The sequence below is a fragment of the Netta rufina genome (genome assembly GCF_964035555.1).
Source record: "Netta rufina genome assembly, chromosome: 1".
NCBI classification, from domain to species: domain Eukaryota; kingdom Metazoa; phylum Chordata; class Aves; order Anseriformes; family Anatidae; genus Netta; species Netta rufina.
The window spans coordinates 88249075-88271406 of NC_140123.1; the positions used below are offsets into that span (position 1 = coordinate 88249075).

A 22332-nucleotide genomic window follows, 5' to 3' on the forward strand; every position below is an offset into this window, starting at 1 on the left:
GGGGGGGGGGGAAAGAAAAAAAGGCAGGTAATTGCACAGAGCAGTTTATCTCAGTTCAGCAAAAAGCACAATCAGAAACTGTAAGTGCTGTCATTAACTGATTAGTCAGCTATTTAGCTATCAGATGGATTAATTATCCATTCAGACATATTTAATCAGAGAAATCAAGAGAAAGAGATTGATATTGGGGTATTTTGTAGATAAAAAATTGTTTGATCCATCATTGACAAGAAACATTATTTAAGTCTTCATTAATAATGTCAGTTATACCTTTGCAAATATTCACTGACAGTTACCAGTATAACAATTAGCAAGCAAAAGTAGTCTGGGATGAAATTAGTAGGACTGTAGCAGTAAAAAATGAATGGAAATGTACAAAATTCAAAAGACTCAGGCATAAAAAGAGCACTCAAAATTACAAAGGTTATACCAATATATTGAAAAGGTTAAATGGGTCTGGATGAAGCAACTAGAAGGATGCAATACTAAATGAATTTCACTGAAGATAAGAAAATGGGATTTGCAATTATTTGAAAGGACGTGCACAGAATGACAAAATTCAGGTGATAGGGCTCAATTTGTTCCTGAAATTTTTAAATGAATTATTTGAGTGTTTCATTGATTCTGTATTTGGTGAAGAATTATTATTTTTTAATATAGAGATTCAACTTCTATGTATCATTATTATTATTCAGACAAGACAATGGCATTCTGTCCTCTTGAACTGCTGTGGGGCATACACTATTCACATGGCAATTGCTGGCATCTTGTTTTTATACTTATTAAGTATTTAAGAGGAGATATCCCGAAAATAACTGCTGTTCTAACACTACCTACAAATAATCTGTCTTTTAGAAATACTGTAACGTGAAAGAAATTGCTACATTAATTCCCTCACTATTTCTTTTCTTCACATAAAATAATATTTATTTTTGCAGTGCTACTTAAAACACTACTGAAAACTTCTGGTAGCCCTCAATTGGAATAATTCACAGGTCAGTAATCTATTAATGTATCTGAGTGACCAAGAAGAATAAAGAGAGGAAACTGCATGGAAAGGAAATAATTCACTCAACCAGAGCTTGTGTGAATAATGACATTTACATCATATCAGTTTTCCTTTTGTTTCCAGATGCAATTTTCAGTCAGCTAGTAGGTCACATTGATGATTTTATTGTTCATTTAGGTGTTCTTCATTAAAAATTGGGAAAATTCAAAGACAAATAAAAAAAAAGTCAACTATTCTAAAATCTCAAAGTAAAAACCATTTTTAACTGAACTGAAGAAGTAACTTTTTCAAGTATACAACCTTTCAAAGTTCAGATCAGGATGAAACAATTCAAAATTTTGGAAAAACGTCAAGAAATTAAACTTCAGAGGAGACAATGCTAAGAAATGCTAGTGTTATGGCATTAAAAACACTAGAACTGTCTGATTACTAAGAAAACTAAAGGTATTTATTACATATTCTAACTCCTAGTCCTCAATATTAAAATAGCAAATAGAACATATTTACATTTGCTCTTTAATTATGTATCCAGCAATTAAATTTCAACTTGACCTTTATCCTGAAACCCTTATATGCCTATTAAAAACATTATCCAATCCTACATGTACTGTGGACAGTAAATATAGTACCATACCTGTGAACATTTGAAGGTTATCGATGCCTTGTGATTTCCTTTTCCAAGGGCAGATGGACAGAATTGCACGGGTACTTCAGTGGTGGAATGAGGTGCAACAATCACCTGTAAAAATGCAAGAAAGATGCAAAGGAAAGAGTAGGTGGAAAAACGATTTTATTTTTTTTTTTTTTGAGTCAGTTTCTGTTGTGCTCTGTATCGACAGTGTTGATGTTTATGTAATTAATCTGTTCCATCTGATATGTTCTCTACTCTCAACATCCATTGGCTGCTAAGGCAGCAAGTGTACTGCAGTAAACAATCTTTGTAGAAGTCACTTCACGTTTGTCTTTTTCCTAGAAACTGCAGAGCTGGTGTTACTGATTGCTCCAAGGACAGGGGCAGCAGCTCTCACAAATACCAGTTGAAGATGGCTTTGGTGTCTGAGCATACTGATGATGCTAAAAGGTTATTACTATGACCTACAAAACCAAACTGTCTTATAGGTCAAATACATGGCAAGTTTAATAAACTAGTGCTTTGCCTTTTTTCCTCTTACCTTTATCTAAACTAACATTGTAAATGATGTTCCTGGTTTTCTCTTCTGAAGTACACTACTTGACTCCCAGTTACACATGGAAAAGCAAAGTAGCTGACTACAGCGAAGTCATAGATATTTTGATGAACTAGATAAGCAGTGAAAGAACAGACTTGTGAATAATTTATATGTTGACGAATTCACAATTTCTGTGCTTATTTTTTGTAACAACATTAAAAAAAAAAAAAACACAAAAACTACTGGGCTTTTAATATCATACATATGTTTAAATGTTTATGTGTAAGATGATATAAAAGATGAGTGATTGGAATTATGGACACTGGCTGTGTTTTATAAAATGAATATAACTAACAATTAATAAAGGTCAAATTGTTATTTTTTTCTTTGGAAGAACATGCTTTTAAATAATTTATCTGTTTTAAAATAACAAATTATAATGGATTTTTAGTTTGAAGACATTAAATATTTTGGAGAGCAAGAGTAGGAGAAGGAGTAATGTATATATAAATATGTCTTTTTGCCATAATTTTACATCTTCCACTGCATGAAAATGAGCATTTCTGGAACTGTAAGTTCATGCATCTCACAGAGAATATGATGTTCACTACTTTGAGCCCAATCCCACTCCACTGTCACAGAACCTGCACTTCCCATACAGGGAGCTCAGCCTCACCCACAAATCATAAAATCTCATACATCCTGTAGGTGGGTGATAATTTGAAAATGCATTGCCACCAGTTTCCACCATCCTCTCCCTGTCACCTTTGCAAGTCTTTTGTATTACCCAAAATAACAGTCTGGAAAGGAAAGACACCTCCTACAAACCATCCCTGTTCCCGTCTGCCCCGCCAAAGGAAGGGAGTGGGGCCCAGGGTTCAGTTAGCTGCTCATCATCTGAAAGGATCCTGAACAGCTCATTTTGCAGTCAGTTTCTGTGCCTGCTCAATATCCAAAGACCTTTTTGCCTCACCTAACCAGCCATATTTATCAAATGCAGAATTATAAAAGGAGAAAGAACACTAATGAGTACCCTTTCCCAAATACTTTTGAACAAAATTAAAGAACAAGGTAATGACAGGTTGTCACAGAATAACAATACATGATTAAGTTAATACTGTAATTTTTAAACTGTAATTTCACTAAGAGATGTGTATTATTTGGATTAATAAATATATAAAGATGAAAACAGACTGAAATTCCATTTTCAATATGCATTATTTGACATATTATCATTATAAAGAAAATGCACTGCCAAAATGAATCTAAATAATCAACACATTGGAGTTATGATCATCCAGCAGACTACGTGCTTTGAAAGCAGAAAAGATCTTTATTTTTTATGTTATAGGTGTTTCAAAAAATTGTTTTATATTACACAGCATAATGTCTTACTGTATCAAGAAAGCAATTTGATTTCAAATGAACAGATGGACTAAAAAAAAAAAAAAGGAACTTTCTACTAAAAAATACAGAAATACAGGGTAAATTGATTTAAAATATAGAATTGAGAAATAACGTTAACAACATACATGTACTAGTGTTAACATGTTTAAAGAAGGCCATACTTTGAAACATTCATCCAATCAAATATGCTGAAATTATCCCATCCCCGGACTTTTGTTTTGTTTACACAAACAAGTGTCTGCTAAGATACTCCTGTGAAAGGGAACTGATATCAGTGCTCTTCATAATATCTCAGATGCAACTGTTCAAATACAGAAACTGAACTGGAAAAAAATGAGCAACTGTGCATGCAATATTCCTGTTATAAATCCAGTAAAGGAAGGGAATTTTCCTTAAATATAAAAGTTAATTCTCTGCTCGACCAAACAATGCTCCCAGTCACTAACAAACTAATAAGGCTTGCATGTAGAAACTTTGAGACTGCACTCTTCTCTGCCGGCCCTCCTTTATCAAGTTACTTTTCCTCAATAAAAATTGTGTTTCATAGCTGATCAGGATAAAAGCCAGTATTCTCAAGAACTTTATGCAAAGGGTTTAGGTTAGTCATATTAGCAAAATAGCAAGCCAAAGACTTACAGTGAAAGCATGTTTGGTTTTGGCAATGTAGATATTCACAGTTCTAAGAGTTCTTTATACATTTACGTTACATCAGAAATATGTGTGCATAAATATAATATACATCCATGTAAAATTGATTTGCACATATTCATAAATACATAGAGAAAAGTAAGTTGATGCACATGAATCCTTCTCCTCTAGACAGAGAAGATAGATGCGGTTAGGAAAGAAACCCATAAAACCAACAACTCAATGACAGTTTCTTTAGAAATTCAAAATGGCTAATGATTAGAAACAAGGTAAGAAGTTTTCTGCAAATGTATGGGAGTTCACTCACTGAACTATACAGAGTATAGCTGACAGGAAGGGGGAAAAAAAATAATATATATACATATATATATATATACTTTTTTTAGACAATCAGGGTGCTATATTGCACTTAAAGCTTTTTAAGTTTTAATTGCAAAGCTATTGCTAAAAAGATACTTTTTTTTTCTTTTCTTTTCTTTCCTTTTTTTTTTTTTTTTCAGATTCATCAATTTACAAAGAAGTTAGTGGAGCTGCTTCTAATTTACATTCAGCTGACGAGAGACCAAAAGCTTTCAAATTTCATTTAGACTTCATTAAGCACCCAGAAGTTCACGAATATTTGAGCATAATTCATCTGGACCTCAGGAAAACCTATTATTAATGAAGTCAGTACTTGAAATTGAATCAGATTTATAGAAATAATCCCTTGTGGTATTTCAGTAATGCATTCTGTTTCAGGCTGAAACTAAAAAGGCAGAGACACACATGGAAGTGTGATAAATACGGTATTCAAATTTGTTTAAATGCTAAATATGAATCAAAATATGGTTAATATTTTAGACAATTCTAGAAAAGATAAAATTTTCTCTTCACTTCTTTTGAATTTGGTTCATCTAATATAGCTTAGGAGCTGATGATATCATTTTGAAATATTTCCTGTTTGCCCAGTCTCCATCATAGATGACATAACAATAAATATGGAGAATTATATGAAACACTAAAAGGTACTGATTTAGAATATGTAAAATTCTAAAATTACTCATTCTCTTCACAAATTATCTATTGGTAAATCCCATCTTTCATCTATTCTTCTAACAATTTGCTTTTTATGGCTGTGCTTCAACTGAGGGTCCCTGAAACTAGCTTTGCCTCAGAATTTTTCTGTTGACAATTAAGCAAATTTGCTTTAAAGAAAGAGGGAAACTTGAATAATTAAGATAGGAAACTTCTTCCATGTATCACAAAGAAGTTGAAACATGACCAAAAGTAAAAAGATCCACATACTATGATCTATTTATGCATTTGTATAAATAACTGAAACACAGGTTACAGTTCATAAGAAAAAGCAATAATCATTGGGAAGTTTGATGCAGTGCTGTATGGAGGGACTAAACCTAGGATGCAACGTATTCAGGGGAGGAAGGAGATATTTAAAGCCCACCCTCTGCCTTTGTCATCAAAACTGTGAAAGAGATCATAATAGCTCTCCAAACATGGATATGCAATGGAATAAAACAAGGTAAAAAAGACAGATACACAGAATAAATATTAGATAGCTGCTTGGAGCTAGTTGTCAAAAGCTATTCTTTAAATGGAAGAACTGTAATTCACAAACAACATTTCAGAATTCAATGCATAAACTATATTTATGACTGAATAACATCCTAAATATGACCTTCATAAATATGAAAATTCTATTTATTATGAAAGAAATAAATAAAGAAAATTACTATAGTTACTGTTGTATGTGCCTTTTCTCAAACAATGTAATGTAGTTGTTGGTGATATGTAAATCTCTGGTAATAAATTGAGAAAGCTGAATGTGGAAGACATCATTTTTTAATTTCCTGAACAAGGTCACATGCAATCTGAAAGAATCAAAAGTCACTATAATTAAATCTAATCCACTTCTGTGCAAATGACCTAAACGTGACATGTATAATACTCCTACTTGATTAATACAGTTCTCATCCATTATGTTTCTTAGCTCTGACTTCAAATGCCAATTGATGAAATGATTAGTAATATCACTTGACAAGTTTAACGTAATGTATGAAGATGTGTTAATATGCATGATGTAAAAGATGGAGTAAAATAAACACTTCACGTTTTATAAATTTATTTTAATGCAATATCATGTAATATTTTCTATGCAAAATATAGGGCAATTCAATGTATGATCACATTTAGCTGTAATCTATAAAACCCATTTTAAGAAAATTTGGTCCAGTTATACTACTATATTTGAGGATGAAAGCCAAAAATACACATATTACAACTTTATAGTGTTACTCTATTTCTCCCATACAATCCATTAGCTTCTCAGCTTTATTTCAGGACCTTATTACAATAATTTTCTGTGATTTCTGTGATCCTTATGCTAGTTTGCACAAATAAACTAGCTCTTGTATATGTCCTCCCTGTATCATCTTCCTTAAAGATAGAATACTTACATCTAGAAAAGGTGTAATTGCATTTCTTTCTCTTCCAAAGCAGGTTCCTTCATTTTCCTTTTTCACAGAGGTTCTATATGCATACTCAGTAAGAGGTTCCCCAGATTCCCTTTCATAAGAGTTTCCACTCATCTGTCCTCCTTTTTCTCATCTCCCCATCATAAAAATGACATATATTTAATATAATTAATTATTAATAACATTCAAAGAGTTATTTGAAGGACCTTTATTTTTCTTCTGGATTACTCATTACTTTATACTTTCCTTCTTTCTGGGAGATAAGTGGTTTATGAACATGTTGCATCCTATTGAGAAGAGGAGCACAGATAAAATAGCTCTGTGCTCCTCCAGAACCTGTAGCCTTCCATTAACTAATTCTCTTTATAAATGACAAAGATGTCTGAAACTGCATCTGAGGGGGAAAAAAAAAAAAAAAAGTCCCTCGTCCTTTTTCTTCTATGTTTAGTTTTTCCACACACATGGTAAAATTACTGGTTCCTACTAACCTGTAATCAGTGGTCAATAATTAATTTTCAAGCTTTAGGGTCCTTACCACCTAGAATTCTAGCCAGTCTCAATGAAAATATGAAGATTTAGTCTATCTATTCAGTCCATCCTCTTATTCCTTGCAAACAGATGTTAAGCAACAAGAAGGAAGAGCTTTTGTAATGGAGTAGGAAAATGTACATAATAGTTATAGGCTGAAGATTTTCTCAGTAGAAAACAGTCTTAGGGTAAATCTGAGTTTAGAGAATAAAATGATTCCAAATATTTGCTTGAAGCTGGGTTAAACTAATCAAATCCTTATTCAGAGATAGCAAGATGGCTATAACTACCACAGCTATGCGATATTCTTATATGTCTTATTTTACATTAGCATTTTACCTGCTTACCTAAATATTTATCCTGTTGATTCTTAAAAACCTGGAAAGCTTATAATACAGTTGATTTTTTTACAATATCTCTTTCAAATACCTCTTGGATATTATTTGCAAATGACACCGCAGTATTCCTCAAAACCATTCTACAAAGCATTCCAGGGGAAAAAAAAAAAAAAAAAAAAAAAAAAAAGAATCTATACAACTCGAATGTTTTAAGTTTAATTGTCTTCATCCTTAAACTATAAAATCTCTAGAATACATTATCTATATCGCCTCTAACCCTTGAGATTATGATGTGTATGCTAAATCTAAGGTATGATAAACAATTCAATATATTTTGAAGAAAAAGTTTTCTTGTATTACTTTTGTGAAAGCACAAAAATCTTTTCAGATATTTTTTCTAGTCTACTTACAGGATGTTTTCGATCAGTCTCAGTTGAAAAATTGCTAGGATTGCTGTTAGCAATTTCTAATTCCAAAGTTTCATGTGTAGGATTAAAGAGAGGAATGTGTAGACGAACCCATCTGCAAAAAATACATGTATACAATTACTATTACTGATTATATATTTTCTTCCACTGAATTCTATTATAAATCACTCATTCTCTTCTTTTGAAAAATAAGTACCTTTAAAAATAAAAATTATTACTAGTAGTATTTTACCACTAGTATGGACATATATTTCATATAATTAGTTATTAATACCAGCAAAAACTAGTAGCAATAACCATTCCAATATTTGGCTGTGCCTCACTCAACTTCAGTTTCCAGGAAGTTAGTTAAAGTTAGTTGGTTAAAGGGGCTGTCCAGCTCCCTCAATGGTCGGTCATCTGGGAGAAAAACATTTTCAGGGATACTGGTCACAACCTAATATAAGTCACTAAGATGTGGAATCACTTTTCACTGACTACAGAAGAAACCTAGATTTAGCACCTTAAACTTGATGTCTAACTTTTAGATAGAAAGATGCGGAAATGAATCCCGCTGTCTCCACTACCACAGCTTCACGTTTATTCCGAGGCTCAGATTTGCACATTTATTTATAACTTTCGTACTTAATTTCTGTAGCTCTAACTTTGGAATAAAACATTTTACTCAAATGAACAATTCACAGTTCCAAGGCTACCAGAAAAAAAAAAAAAAAAAAAAGTTCCAAAAAATTAAATCATTGTATGTCTTATTAATACGTAGCGTATACGTGGACTCATGGACTGCTTCATAAAAATGCTTTGGACAGAAATTAAAAGTAATCAAATTATGACTCCCATAACTCTTTTTTATGTCAGCAATGGCTTACAGGAGAAGCTTGTAATTCAGTGGTACTGTCAATAGCTTTTGATTTACTGCCATTAGGCAATCATCATTCTTGGTCATATTTTAAACTTGGGATCTCAAAACAAACTTATCATTCCACAATAGCTACTTGAATGGAGGTGCTACCTGTTTCCCTTCTCTTTCTTCTGCATGAACTTAAAGTCCATCTCATTTCATAGAACCGTTGCATTGTCATTTCAGCATAATGACAAATTAGTTACATATAAAATCATAAAATCATAGAATGGCTTGGGTTGGAAGGAACCTTCAAGATCATCCAGTTCAAACACCCCTGCCATGGACAGGGATGATCAGGTTGTTCAGGGCCTCATCCAATCTGGTCTTGAACACCTCCAGGAATGGGGCATCCACAGCTTCTCTGGGCAACCTATTTCAGTGTCTCACCACCTTTTGAGTGAAGAATTTCTTCCATGTATATAATCTAAATCTACCCTGTTTTAGTTTAAAACCTTGTACTGTCACTGCACTCCCTAGTGGAGCATCCCTCCCCAGATTTCCTGTAGGCCCCTTGTAGGTACTGGAAGGCTGCAATAACGTCTCCCTGGAGCCTCTCTTCTCCAGATTAAACAACCCCAATTCTCTCAGACTCTCTTCACAGGAGAGGTGCTCCAGCCCTTTGATCATTTTTGTGGCCCTCCTCTGGACTGACTCCAACAGGTCCATGCCCTTCTTTTGCTGGGGACCCCAGAGCTGAATGTAGTACCCCACATGGGATCTCATTTTTGAGAAATAGGTTTATGTTTGTCCTCTTCCAGTCAGTGGGAACTTCACTGGACTGCCACAACTTCTCAGATATGATGGACAGCGTCTTAGCAACTTCACCCGTTCCCTCAAGACCTGCAGATGCATCTCATCAGGTCCCATGGACTTCAGGTTCCTTAGGTGGTCTAGAACCTTATCTTCTACACTGGGTGGTTCTTAATTCTCATAGTCTCTGTTTTTGCTTTCTGGGACTTGAGCTATGTGGCTAGAGCTCTTGCCAGTGAATTTATACATGTAGAATATGTGTTTTATGAGGTTTGTATGTTTGAATTTTGTGGCTACCCCAAAACAAATATTGCAGTATGCTTATTGTGTTAATGTTATGCTTTAAACCAGCTGGCATTCTATCTTACAGGCATTGCTTTATTTTCTAATTCTATTCTTAGAATCGTAGAATCATAGTATCATTAGGGTTGGAAAAGACTTCCAAGATCATCTGGTCCAACCATCACCCTACTACCAATTAAAGAATAAACAAACACAAGATACTTTCAATAGGATGCAAGTCATAAAATTCCCAAAGTTTCCTTTATTTGCCTTTAAAAAAAAGATATTTGACCATAAATCACATTCTGGTTATAACACCAAGGAACATGGAAAAGAGATTGAAGGTGAAAACAGTAAATAAGAAAAATGTGAAAAATGAGATACATATGTTGGTTTTGCAGTAATTTATCTACCTAATGGACATTCTCTCTAGTCAAAGCTATTACAGGTCAACTGCCAGACTGCTCCACGTATTTATCCTCTGGAATAAATAATCATAGCCAAATTAGTCAGGGAAGAAATATAAGAAGCAGCATTAAAAAGAGAAGGCATTTCAGTCAAGCTTTATAAATGTAACTTCAGGCCCTAAAACTTGTTGTGTGCAGGTGGCCTCCTTTCAATATAAGCAGTAATGCATTGCTGCCCATGGTGTTCTTGACAACTTTAAGATATGAATCCTCAGCAGGTAAGTGGCAGATTTGTTTTGGTATAACGCTATCAATATATTAGAGATTGCAACAGCAGAGTGTACAAAAATACCAGGAAAATGTCACACAAAAACTTCAGATTCACTTGTTATTTCCTTTTTTTTTTCCTTTTAATTACCACCTCTAGCCTTTTTTTTTTTTTTTTTTTTTTTTTGGTCTGGTCTACTTTATAAATAATATTTCATTTGCCAAAAGGAAAGCCATCTTGGAATATCTGAAACTTCAGTAAGCAGCTATTTGACTGGTAGAGGTTCTTCAACAGATAAAAACTGATTAAGAACCTATGCCACCCCACATGGTGACTACACTGGGTATGCTAAGAAAAAGTTGTTGCATAATACAGTAAAGTCATGACCACTGTGAATATCATTCAACTGACTGTCATCTTCAATGACTACACTTTGGAGTCTATAACAGGATGAATAAATGAAGACGGAGAATATCAAGCAGAAGTCTTCCCTGCTCAAAGGCGTATGCTAAAGAACATGCTAAATCTAACCTGACAGAAACAAAAAGCAGATCTGAATGCAATAAATCCAGAATGTTAGGGTATCTGAAGGAAACCTAAAAGATAAACTGCTAGAATTTTTCCTTTCTTCAAGAATTGTTTAGAAATTGATACTAAGAGTCACAGATCTTTGCTCCTAATCCAGTTCCAAGTGATGTTTTAATGGACACTTATTCTTTATTTTTTCAGATTGATAGCAAAAAAAAATACAGTGAGCACATAAAGAAAAAAATATATATATTATTAGGAGGATATTTGAATAGGATAATGCCTCTTCAGTATTCAGGCAAAAGGTGGTAGAAGTTAAGTCTCTTAAAGAAGAAGAAATCTCCATGAACCAGTAGGATTTCAGGCATTTTATGACATTTACAGTCCACAATCCATGTCTCTAGGAAAACGCCAAGGAAGTACACCCATCCAAATCAAAACAAATGGGTACCTTTATTAAGCAGACAATATGTAAAGATCTAGTTTATTTTGTACCAAGTCTACTTCCAAGCTTGACTTCTACATGAATTACTTTTATATATTCAACATATACTAATGCAGCCAATTTACTTGGATAATCTCATCAGCTCACAATTTACTATTTATTATCTTTTCAGACAATAAAGCAAATCACAATAATTTGACTGTAACATCAATGCCATCGTCAAATGCCATTGTCCGATATTTTGCTTTTTGGGAAAAGACAATATGCTGATGACACAACAAAAATGAATTTCTGAAAAAAAAAAAAAAAAAAGAAAGAAAAAAAAAGATCATTGAAAGAATTAACTCAACCAAAACCCTGAAAAATTATGAAACCAGGAATGTGTCAGATGATGGAAACAGAAAAAGGTTGCCAATTTTGTTTTATTGTTTTATGATATACATGTAAAAGCATATGTGAAAAGATAACTGTTAATGTGCTTTTATACATTACTGCTATTGCTGCTGTTTTTAATAATTAAACCAAGAAGAACTTTTTTGCTCTTCCACTGCCATCTGCCCAGGGCAAATGTAGATTAGTTAATTTACATAGGATTTACAATGTGTCTACTTGTAAACTGAAAAGAAATATCCTTTGAAACAATAAAGCATGAAATTTAGATGAATTTTAGATGACTTTTTTGACATGCAAGTGTTTTAGTTAATGAAGCCTACAAACTCCAACATACATTCTTTTTGCAGTAGGAAAGGATGACTTGCCATTCTTGGCCATACCACATGTGCATGGAGTTCATAGTGCATGCTAAAGAAAATTATGAAAGACAAAGAGAATGAGAAGGTTATAAATTATTAATTTTAATTCCTAATGGTTCCAGCCTACATAGTAATGAATAATCATGTTTTTTTACTCAAACAAAAAAAAAAAAAAAAAAAAGATGGATAGCCCTACTGATTTTCTGGTAAAAACATAATAAAAAAGGCATTGCCAGCTAATTCTGGTCTTTGTATCATATATGAATAGTAAAATAAATGAAAGCTGAAATTTCTATAGTTCATCATCTTCATGGAAAATAATAATAATAATAACATTTTTAAAAGACTTAAAATCCCTGAAATACAGAAAGTTATTAAAATACATGACATGCAGTCATTTTCTGATTTCATTCATCTTATATATCCACCTACAAAAATGTAATCAGGTAAAAAATCATGTTGTAGTCTCTCAGAACATTTTTAGCTCCATCAGTAATGTACACTTATAGATTCAGTCAAGATAAGATATACAGAAGAATGTAACATTCAGGAGATCAGTGTGTCCAGAGAACTTACTGCTAAGCAGAGATAATAGATGGAAGAGCACTACTGAAATTCTGGCATTCTTGAAAGTCATATCCCAAAAGTTTTGATGTTTGTCTTGAAAGCCAGCACTGCAAATGATGTTATCAAAATGAAAGATGAAATGTTGTTTAAGAAAAACATGAATTGAGTTTATTTCTGTGTGTGCTCCAAGGAGTAGCCTATTTTCTTAACATTTGCAGTGCTCCATCCCCTGGATCTGCAGGACAGAAATTGTGTTAATTTGCCTTTTCTCTAGTGTTTAAAAGAAATTAAGAACTGGTATACAAGCATTTGTAAGGCAGGACTGTTGGGTATACTCCTTTTTCAGAAAGAGGAAAGAAAATTAAACAAACTTACAGAACTCTGTATTTACTTATATTTATGATTACATTCTGCACTATTTTCTAAGTGATATCTACATAGAGAATTCACAGGAAGTCAAAATATAGGCTGTAATTCCATTTCAGTTGTTCTGCAAGGAGAATTTCACCTATTTATGTGTATACCTCATCACTCTTTACCTGAATGGAGGTTATAGTGAGGTGGGTGTCATTCTCTTTTTTCAGGTGACAACTGATAGGATGAGAGGAAATGGCCTCAAGTTGCATCAGGGGAGGTTTAGATTAGATGTCAGGAAGAATTTTTTAACAAAGAGAGTGATTATGCATTGGAACACACTGCCCAGGGTGGAGTTGCCATCTCTGGAGGCATTTAACAGACGTGGATGTGGTGCTTAGGGACTTGGTTTAGTTGGTAGTGTTACATGATGGTAGAACTCGATGATCTTAAGGGTCTTATCCAACCTAAATGCTTCCATGATTCTACGTATGAAAATTATCTGCAAACTAGTATAGTACATATACAGCACTATTCTGTCTTTTTTGATATACTCTTCAATATATTTCCCATGATGCATTCAAACAGGTGACCACATTAAGCACAATGAACTCCATACTTACTTCCCAAGCTCACATTCTATTTCAGGCAGACTAGTCGGCAATGGTTTCTCTACAGTCAGCTTCAGTGCATACCAAAACTCTCCAACCATGTCTGACAGGAATATGACACTAAAAACAGATACATAAACTTGTTATGACATAGATTTTATATATACAATTGAAAACGCAGAGACAAAAATCCAGGAAAACTCAACAAGTTCAAAACAATGAGTTCTTTAATTAAGAGTATCTAAATTCAGCTACCAAGAAGCAATACTATTCACAATTACAAATACAAAAAATGTCTTAATCTTTCGTAGCTTTATAGCATGAAAAGTATTTTTCTTTTTCAAAAGTACAGTTCAAAAACATTGCAACTGTTAACTTACAAAAATAAGCTTTAATTTCATTTCAATGTTTCAATAATTTCAATGTTTGAGTGTTTTCTTTCTAGCCATTTTGTACTCAAAAAGACAAAGAAATAGAAATAGTATTCAACTATATTAAGAAGGAAAACCTTTTCAAATCTACTGATTAAAAATAAGAAATAGATATAGACATATTTATATAAGCATGAAAAAGAGAGGTGTTTCAAAGGAAGTATATTCAGTATACTGTTTCGATATACAATCAAATGTCATGACTAAAAATTGTTTGCTGCTTGGTGAGATATATACAGCACTATACTTCTGTGACAGACGTTCTTACACATTCCATTCCTACTACAAACTTTTTTTCTATTTCTTGGTTGTATTTTATTTTATTTTTTGTTGTTTTTCAGTAGCAATCATAAAAATGTTAAATGAAAGGATAGTAGGCATATTAAAACCTATATGCAATACACCGTGAAAATCCATGACACATTAAGGACCAGCTCTTGTTCTAAATGAGTGAGAACTTCGTCTATTTCGTGACTCCATGTTCCCAGACTGTCCTCTGCACCAGCAGACCCTTTAAAATGAGCATAAACTAGCTTTGGAAAGAATCATCCAGTTGTAACAGGACAGCTGCCACAAACACTTTTGTAAAGCTCTTCCCAGCTATTACCATAGCAAGGGAAATGGAGCATGGCTGCAGAAAGAATAAATAAATAAATAAATAAATAAATAAATAAATAACGTGGCTGTATGTGGAAGTATGTTTGTCCAGCAATAATTGTAGCCCTTGGGAGATGCTGGAATTTAAAGCAACTATTAGACAGCTTTCTAATAAACAGCATAATTTTATTGAACATATACAGGTGTGTATCATGTCATCTTTGCATGACATCTAGCCCAAAGTTTCATCAATTAAAACAAACCTTAATCTTATTATTTGGAAATTCTGCACTTGAAAAATACTAGAAATAATGTGTAGCATGAAAACCTGGAGTCTATGCACCTTCAGAATACTTTTATTTCTACAACTTCCCTCAGGGGAAAAATTATGAGGAAGACAGTAGTCATTTTTATAAAATTGTATTGCTTGAAAGTTGTATTGGGTGATGATACCTGACATTATCCAGGTCTTTGCAAAAATCAACAGAATCAAATTGAACACAGATATTGAAATACATGGATTTGGTCTTTGTAGGTATAATGTCTGTGAACACAGACTGTCTCTCTCCCTCCTCAAAAACCCTCTCTTCCCACCCCACAATCACTATATTTTCACCAATTGTTTAATACAGTTGGAAAAAAAATTACAATCAGTCCTTCAAATGAACTATGGTTTAATAATCAAATTCCAGGAAAACAAGCTTTACAATTCTGCACTCTTCAGCTATTTGTTGAACTCATTTAGTTGAAACTAAGACCAAGAGGTCATCTGTCTTTGTATTCATAATTATCATATGGTACAGTCTCTTTTGGATTTCCAACCTAAAGAAACATTTTTAATTTAAAACTTCCACATATTCATTAAATACATCATTACTAATTAATGGAAGATTCTGAAGGTAAATGGATCTACACGAAGACTGTTCAGATGAACAGTTCTTAACCTGTTTTTGGTTGTGTTGCTACAGTTTAGTTCCTCCCGAGAAGCAAAATGAAATCATATTATTCCCTTTGCGGAATTTATAAAATTACAAAATTAACAATTTGTCCAAATATTTCAGAGGGAACTTCTAACATTAAGTAAATATCTAAAACATTGTTCAGTGAATTCTAGGGAACTAGAATAACTAGGGGTTATTCTATGGCCTGTAAATCCAGATTTTCCCATCAGAGGCAGGTTGCTGTTCAGGATACAGTACTACTTCCCCTTGATCTACATCAAGGTTTTAATGAAAATAGTTCACTTATTAGTACAAGAGCCACAACAACCACAAGTATAAAAACTTTGTAATTTACCTTTCATCTGAAGTGCCAACAACAGCTGGAGAAAACTTTAGTTGATAAAAAAATGTTTGTTTAGGTGAAAGAGTGAAAGACTTTTGTCCAGAAAGTGACTGATTCTCCAACACCACACGTAGCTGGAGAATTTCGTCTGTAGGATTCATGATAGGAATATTAATTCCAACAGTATTCTAAGAAGAAAAATATATATATATAACATTACAAAAAAAAAAAAACAAAACACACACATTATACATAAAAGATACTTCTCAAACAAGTATAGGATGCTGATATATGATTTTTCCTTATGCAAACACAGGTTACACTTCATGTGCATGAACTTCATGTTCATATTTGAACAAATCCAAAAAAGAGAAGTTGTAGTAAGACACAATTCAGCCAATGTTCCAATTGTAGGCTCTTTAATTGCATAGATAAAGAAAAGTCCTAGTCTTCCTAGACAGTCTGCATTTCAACAAGCTACTTTGCCTTCCAGGATATGGTTGAGGCTTGCCAAAATACACCTTTGCATGCAGATCTGCTGTCTTCCCAACACGGCACATCTTCCAAGTCAACTCTCATCAGCCAAGCACAGCCATTTGAAAATATCCATTCTGCAAGCTAGCTAACACCAATGGGATCTGCTAACACCAATGCAGGATCTGTTAATCTTGATGTAACTTAATCTTATTAAGTTACATCATAATAATTAGTATTAAAGTAGCAACACAGCAAACATTCCCTCCCTCTTTCTTTTTACCGTTTTTTATTAACAGTGGTCCCTGTATCTTTCTTAAATCTATTGACAATTCAGGCAAGGACTATCTTATCTTGAGTATCTGGAAAATGTAGCTGCTCTTAAAGACCCATATAAAATTCCCATTATTGTCATACAAAGGCATCTCTATGGCCTGATTAGAGAAATACATGCATACATTCTACTTTGAACATGTTTAAGATGAGCAGCAATTGGGCAGAGACAGCTCAATCCACACAGCTGCTACATTGCATTCACAAACTGCTTTTGAACTTGCTATATTTCGTCAGTGTTCCAGTAATTCTCTTCTTTATTTTAACGTTATAAATAGTGTACATCTACCCTATGTACCTTACATCTATAAATATCAACACACTTTATGAAAGTAACCACTTTAAACCGACAGAAAGGAATATACTATTGAAGGAAGACTGCTATCACAATTCAGGATACAAACCTGCTGTTTTAAAAATATATATATGTTCTATTTATATATGTTCATCTGTATAAAATATGCGCAATCCAAAACCAAATATATGTGTATATTTCTCTGTATCTATATTTATATCTATTCCTATCTTTGTCTCTTTCCTCTGTTCTGACAAAGAAGCTTATTTCAAAATGCTTTTTGTGTATTGGGGGGGTATTTTTTCTACATATCATCATATGTAGAAAAAATTTACTTCTTAGAAAATAGAAAAAATTTACTTCTTACAGAAAAATTTTGACATATATATTCTTTTAAAAGTAAATAAATAGAACTGCAACATGAAAGGAGAAAAAGATACAGTTAAAATTACTAATACACTAAAAACTGAGCATGCAATACTTTACAACCCCTCACACAGCTGTCTCACTCTGGTTTGAGCCTGCCTATGGTTTGGTAATTTCCTATATATTTACATTTATAGAAAATGATTACACGAACACACATAAAATACATTTAATGTTCCACAGATGGTGAGATTACACCCACAGTTTAAATCATTCAAGTGCCTTGCATCAGTAAGATGGGATTTAAATTTGCAGTAAAATATTTTAAAGCTCAGATTAATATTTTTTATTAGTGTAAACAAAATTCTAAATCTATCTACGATTTTATTGCTAAAAGGTTCATAATAATTGTATAGTAAAACACCTGTACTGTTTTGACAAAATCCTTTTCCAGTAGAAAGAAAACATTGAGCTGCTTATTTAGGAGAAAAACACCTGCTATCAAATAAATAAATAAATGAATAAATAAATAAATTTAGCTTTGTTCACAAAGGAGATTTTATATTGCCCACATTAGCTTAATGGAAAGTAGTGCTCACTTGCCAGTATTAAAAAATTGCCTAGGGTTATGTATTTCCCTGAATTCACAGAATCACAGAATGGCTGAGGTTGACAGGGACCTCTGATGATCATCTGGTCCAACTCCCCTGCCAAGCAGGACCACCTATAGCATGTTGTGCAGGATAGCATCCAGGCGAGTTTTGAATATCTCCAGAGAAAGAGATTCCACAACCTCTCTGGGCAAATTCATCCAGTGCTCTGCCATCCTCACAGCAAAGAAGTTCTTCCTCAAAGAATTTCTTAGGAAAATTGCTTGGAATTCTTGTAAATGTTTCACAAACTTGCCATGGCATGGATGGTGATAAGAGTACATGTGTATGTGTCAACAGAATGCATATATACTGTATATTTTCAGGCCCTAGTGGTTTCTTTCAAATCCTTGTTATGGAGGCATAATACTAAGATAAATCACAAAATAGGCATCCAATTGCCAAGGGTATTATTTTTCATGAAAGGACAATTTTATCAAAAGAAATGCAAAGGAGAAATATCATAGGCAACTCCCAAACACATTTATAGTTTTTAATTTAGATCCACATTTCAGTATTGTGGTTTTTACAACATTTTGGCAGAGGAAGAAAATAAATGTTGAAAAAATAATACGAGAATTAATCTCACTAGTCTTCAAACTGCTCCTTGTACCAAGATTGCCAGTGTCCAACATTGCACTGGCAATTGCACCAGAATGGTGCAATATGTCATTTTGTAATTCCTTTAGAACTTGTGATCCACTTTGTCTGGTATAGGAAAATTAAAATAATCTAGTTAGGGTAAAATAAAATAAAAATAAATGTAAATACAAGATAACATTTGTTCTCTGTGGAACTTGAAAAAAACAGTTGACTGCTTTTACTTTATCCTATAATAATAGCCCAAGTCTATGTATAGGTCTAATATTCTATTATCAAGACTTTGCCTCAAAAGATGCTTAGCAGCATCAATTAATATTTTGTGATATGTTTTTGCTGAGTTATTTTCCTGGCATATTTTATACCAAAGATTTTCTAATCATCCCATTCTCTGCATCCTTCTTTTAGCAACTGTATCTTTAGATTCATAATACTTAAATTAATATTCCATGAATATGTATGCTGCACTGAACTATGCTCCACTAACTTTCACAAGATAGCTCACAAGAAGATGGACATCACTGTGCATAGTAATCTTATCTATGTTTGAACTTTAATAATAATTCTATTCTAATCACCATCAGATGCCAATAAAAGCGGTCTCTGGGCAAAGTTCCTGAGAGCCTAACTACATTTCTACATGTTTTAGAACAATTGTGTTCAATTAAAATCCAGTTTCATTATGGAGATGACATTAACTCCACATCTATTTGCAGCTTTTCCAGTCAAAGGACATTGAGGAAGAAACACTTGTACCTGCTCCTGATTTTGCCAGGCTATTGCTCAGAAGAAACTTTTTAATTCAGGTAAGTGGTAAGAATTTTAGCTTGATAGACCTGTTGAGATAACAGCAGAAATTCTTCTCTTTGTAGGTCCTTGTCTAAATCATTGTTCTGACGAGTAACAAGTTACTTTTTTCTCTTGGCTGCACCTGACGACAAGCAGCAATGTTGTTTACTCACAAGATTGAACTTGCAAAGGTGGCAGTAACACTGAAAAAATAGCTCTTGGCTTTCTACCTACACTGGGCCCAAAAAGATCAGAGCAATCAATGTCACCATCAGCGCATCTGTATGTTGGTAGAAAGTTAGTTTCTTTTTGTGTCCTCCTACAACCTTAAATTAGTATTTCATTATTATTTGATTCTCTTTCTTGGAATAAAAGAAGCTGAAGAGAACATCACAGCAGAGTTGATGTCAAGAGTTCCAAAGCAGTGCTGAATGCAGTTCAACCCGAATTGATCAAAATAGTTTTAGAAATCAGAGCTGGCTCTTGAACTGATGGTGCAATAAGCCTCCAATGCACACCTCTCCTCACCACTGCTCAACCCCCCCCACAAACTTCTAGTCCAGACCCACATGTCCTCACTCAGCCAGGTCTTTCTCTCGTGGATCATTCAGAACAATGGAAGTCCTTAATCTCATTTGTCTGGAGGGGGTTTTAGCTTTTAGCTTTCTACTCACTCACAGTTTAATGGAGTGGATCTTCATCAAGTGAACCATTCCCCTCACCATATAGCTCAATTTTTTTTTCTCTCTTTGAGGTAAACTGTTAGCTGAGATAACCCTCTTCTTTCCTTGTAAGGGAATGATGACAGAAGGGAACACTGCCGTGTCTTCACATTATACTTGGCATATTTTGCCTTAAAAATATTAGTTTGCAAAAAGGCACTAACTGCTCATAAATAGTTAAGTCTTTACCAGAATAGCAAATGTAACTACTTAAAGTCTAGAAGTAAATACCTTAAGTAAATTATGCTTTTTAAAAACTTGCTTAGTTTTGAACCCAGTTTTATCACTACTATAGTAAAAGAAACAAACTAAAAGAAAAAAATTATGCACAAGACATCTAGTATTAGAGGCTAATAGTACAATGAGTTCCAGGTGTAAAATTACATATAAATTTACATGTAAAAATCACACTACACTGAATTTCTTTTAGCTGAAACGGGCATTAAATAACTAAGTAATAATGCCCTAAAACAGAATACAGAGACTATTAGTTCATAAATTATTGTAATAACTCTAAGCTCACCAACTACAGAATCCTACACTATTATCATCTTTATAGAGGCTAGACACTGTAGTGAGCAAAGAAACTGGGGAAAATGTGTTATAATAGATGATTGCTAAAAATTCCTTTCAGAAATTGAAGGAAAGGAGGGGACTGCAGAAGTTTTATGTTCTGTGACTCAGTTGTGGTTTAACCCTGGTAGGAAGCACCAAAAAGAGAAAGAACTAAAAAACAGAACGAAAGGAGAAGAAAAACAAACAAACAAACAAACAAAAAAAAAACAACAAACCCACAATCGATGCAATTGCTCACCACCAGCTGACAAATGTCTAGCCAGTACCTGAGCAATGTCAACCCCTGCCAGCCAACTACCCCACTTTTACTGCTGAGCAAGACATCATATGGTATGGAATATCCCTTTGGTCATCCCTATGGCTCAGCTGTCGTGGCTGTGTCTCCTCCCAGCTTCTTGTGCACCCCCAACTTACTCACTCATAGGCAGCTTGAGAAACAGAAAAGACCTTGACTGTGTGGAAGCACTGCTCAGCAACAGCTAAGTCATTGTTCCATTATCAAAATGGTTTTCATCACAAATCCAAAGCATAGCACCATATGAGCCTAGATGAAGAAAATTAACTCTATCCCAAACAAACCAGCACAAACTCTGTTATGTCCTCAGCTCCACCAAAGGAAACATTCTCAATGAGAAACACAAATCAAAATTATATATTACAATGCTTTTAAAGACATACAGGATAAGCCAATGCACTAAATATGTGCATATCTGGACTTCATGCACACCAGTTTTGTCCATCTGTTTGATGCTTTATATATATACACATATGGATATGTATATACAGATAGATAGAATTTGTAACAGCAACTTGAGGTGAATTACGAGAGAATTGTTATATTAATGTACTTATAAAAGTCATGCCTAACAAGGGGATACAGACTTTCTCAAAGTCAAATTAACATCCCAAGTTTCCGTAACTGAGGAACAAATAACTATGCTTATATCTTAATGATAACTATCCTTATATCTGAATGAATATTCTTTTACTTTTGAAATCAAGGCCACCTCTGAGTCCATGTAGACTGAAACTGAATAATTATCCATCCTTCTGAGACCACAGGCAGATTTCTTTTTCAGATCTAGCAGTGTGAGATGAAAAAATTATCAATTACAGCTACTTTTCACCGGGGTGAAAAAGTTGGTGCTTTCAGTGATCAGCTTTACTGGCCTAGCCACAGTATAAATGAACCTGGCTTTTCAATGCTGAAGTGGGTTAGAGAGCACTATCAAAAACATATAACAATAGGTTAATCTTTCCCATTAGCACAGCCAATATAGAAGGAGATATCTGCCACTGTGTTAATGTAACAAAGGACCAAATCCATCTTCAGAAGGTTTTAAAGGAAAATC

General features: G+C 33.7%; 1 protein-coding gene across 1 annotated transcript in view; it reads right to left on the bottom strand.

Annotated features, from left to right (window-relative positions):
- Positions 1 to 22332, bottom strand: part of CFAP47 (cilia and flagella associated protein 47) — a gene marked incomplete at both ends in the record, with an annotated part of 298007 nt that overhangs the window by 78266 nt on the left and 197409 nt on the right. The window contains 4 exon segments of the mRNA XM_084289693.1: positions 1644 to 1748; positions 7981 to 8092; positions 13876 to 13983; positions 16188 to 16363. Coding sequence (XP_084145819.1) covers positions 1644 to 1748; positions 7981 to 8092; positions 13876 to 13983; positions 16188 to 16363 — 501 coding nt within the window.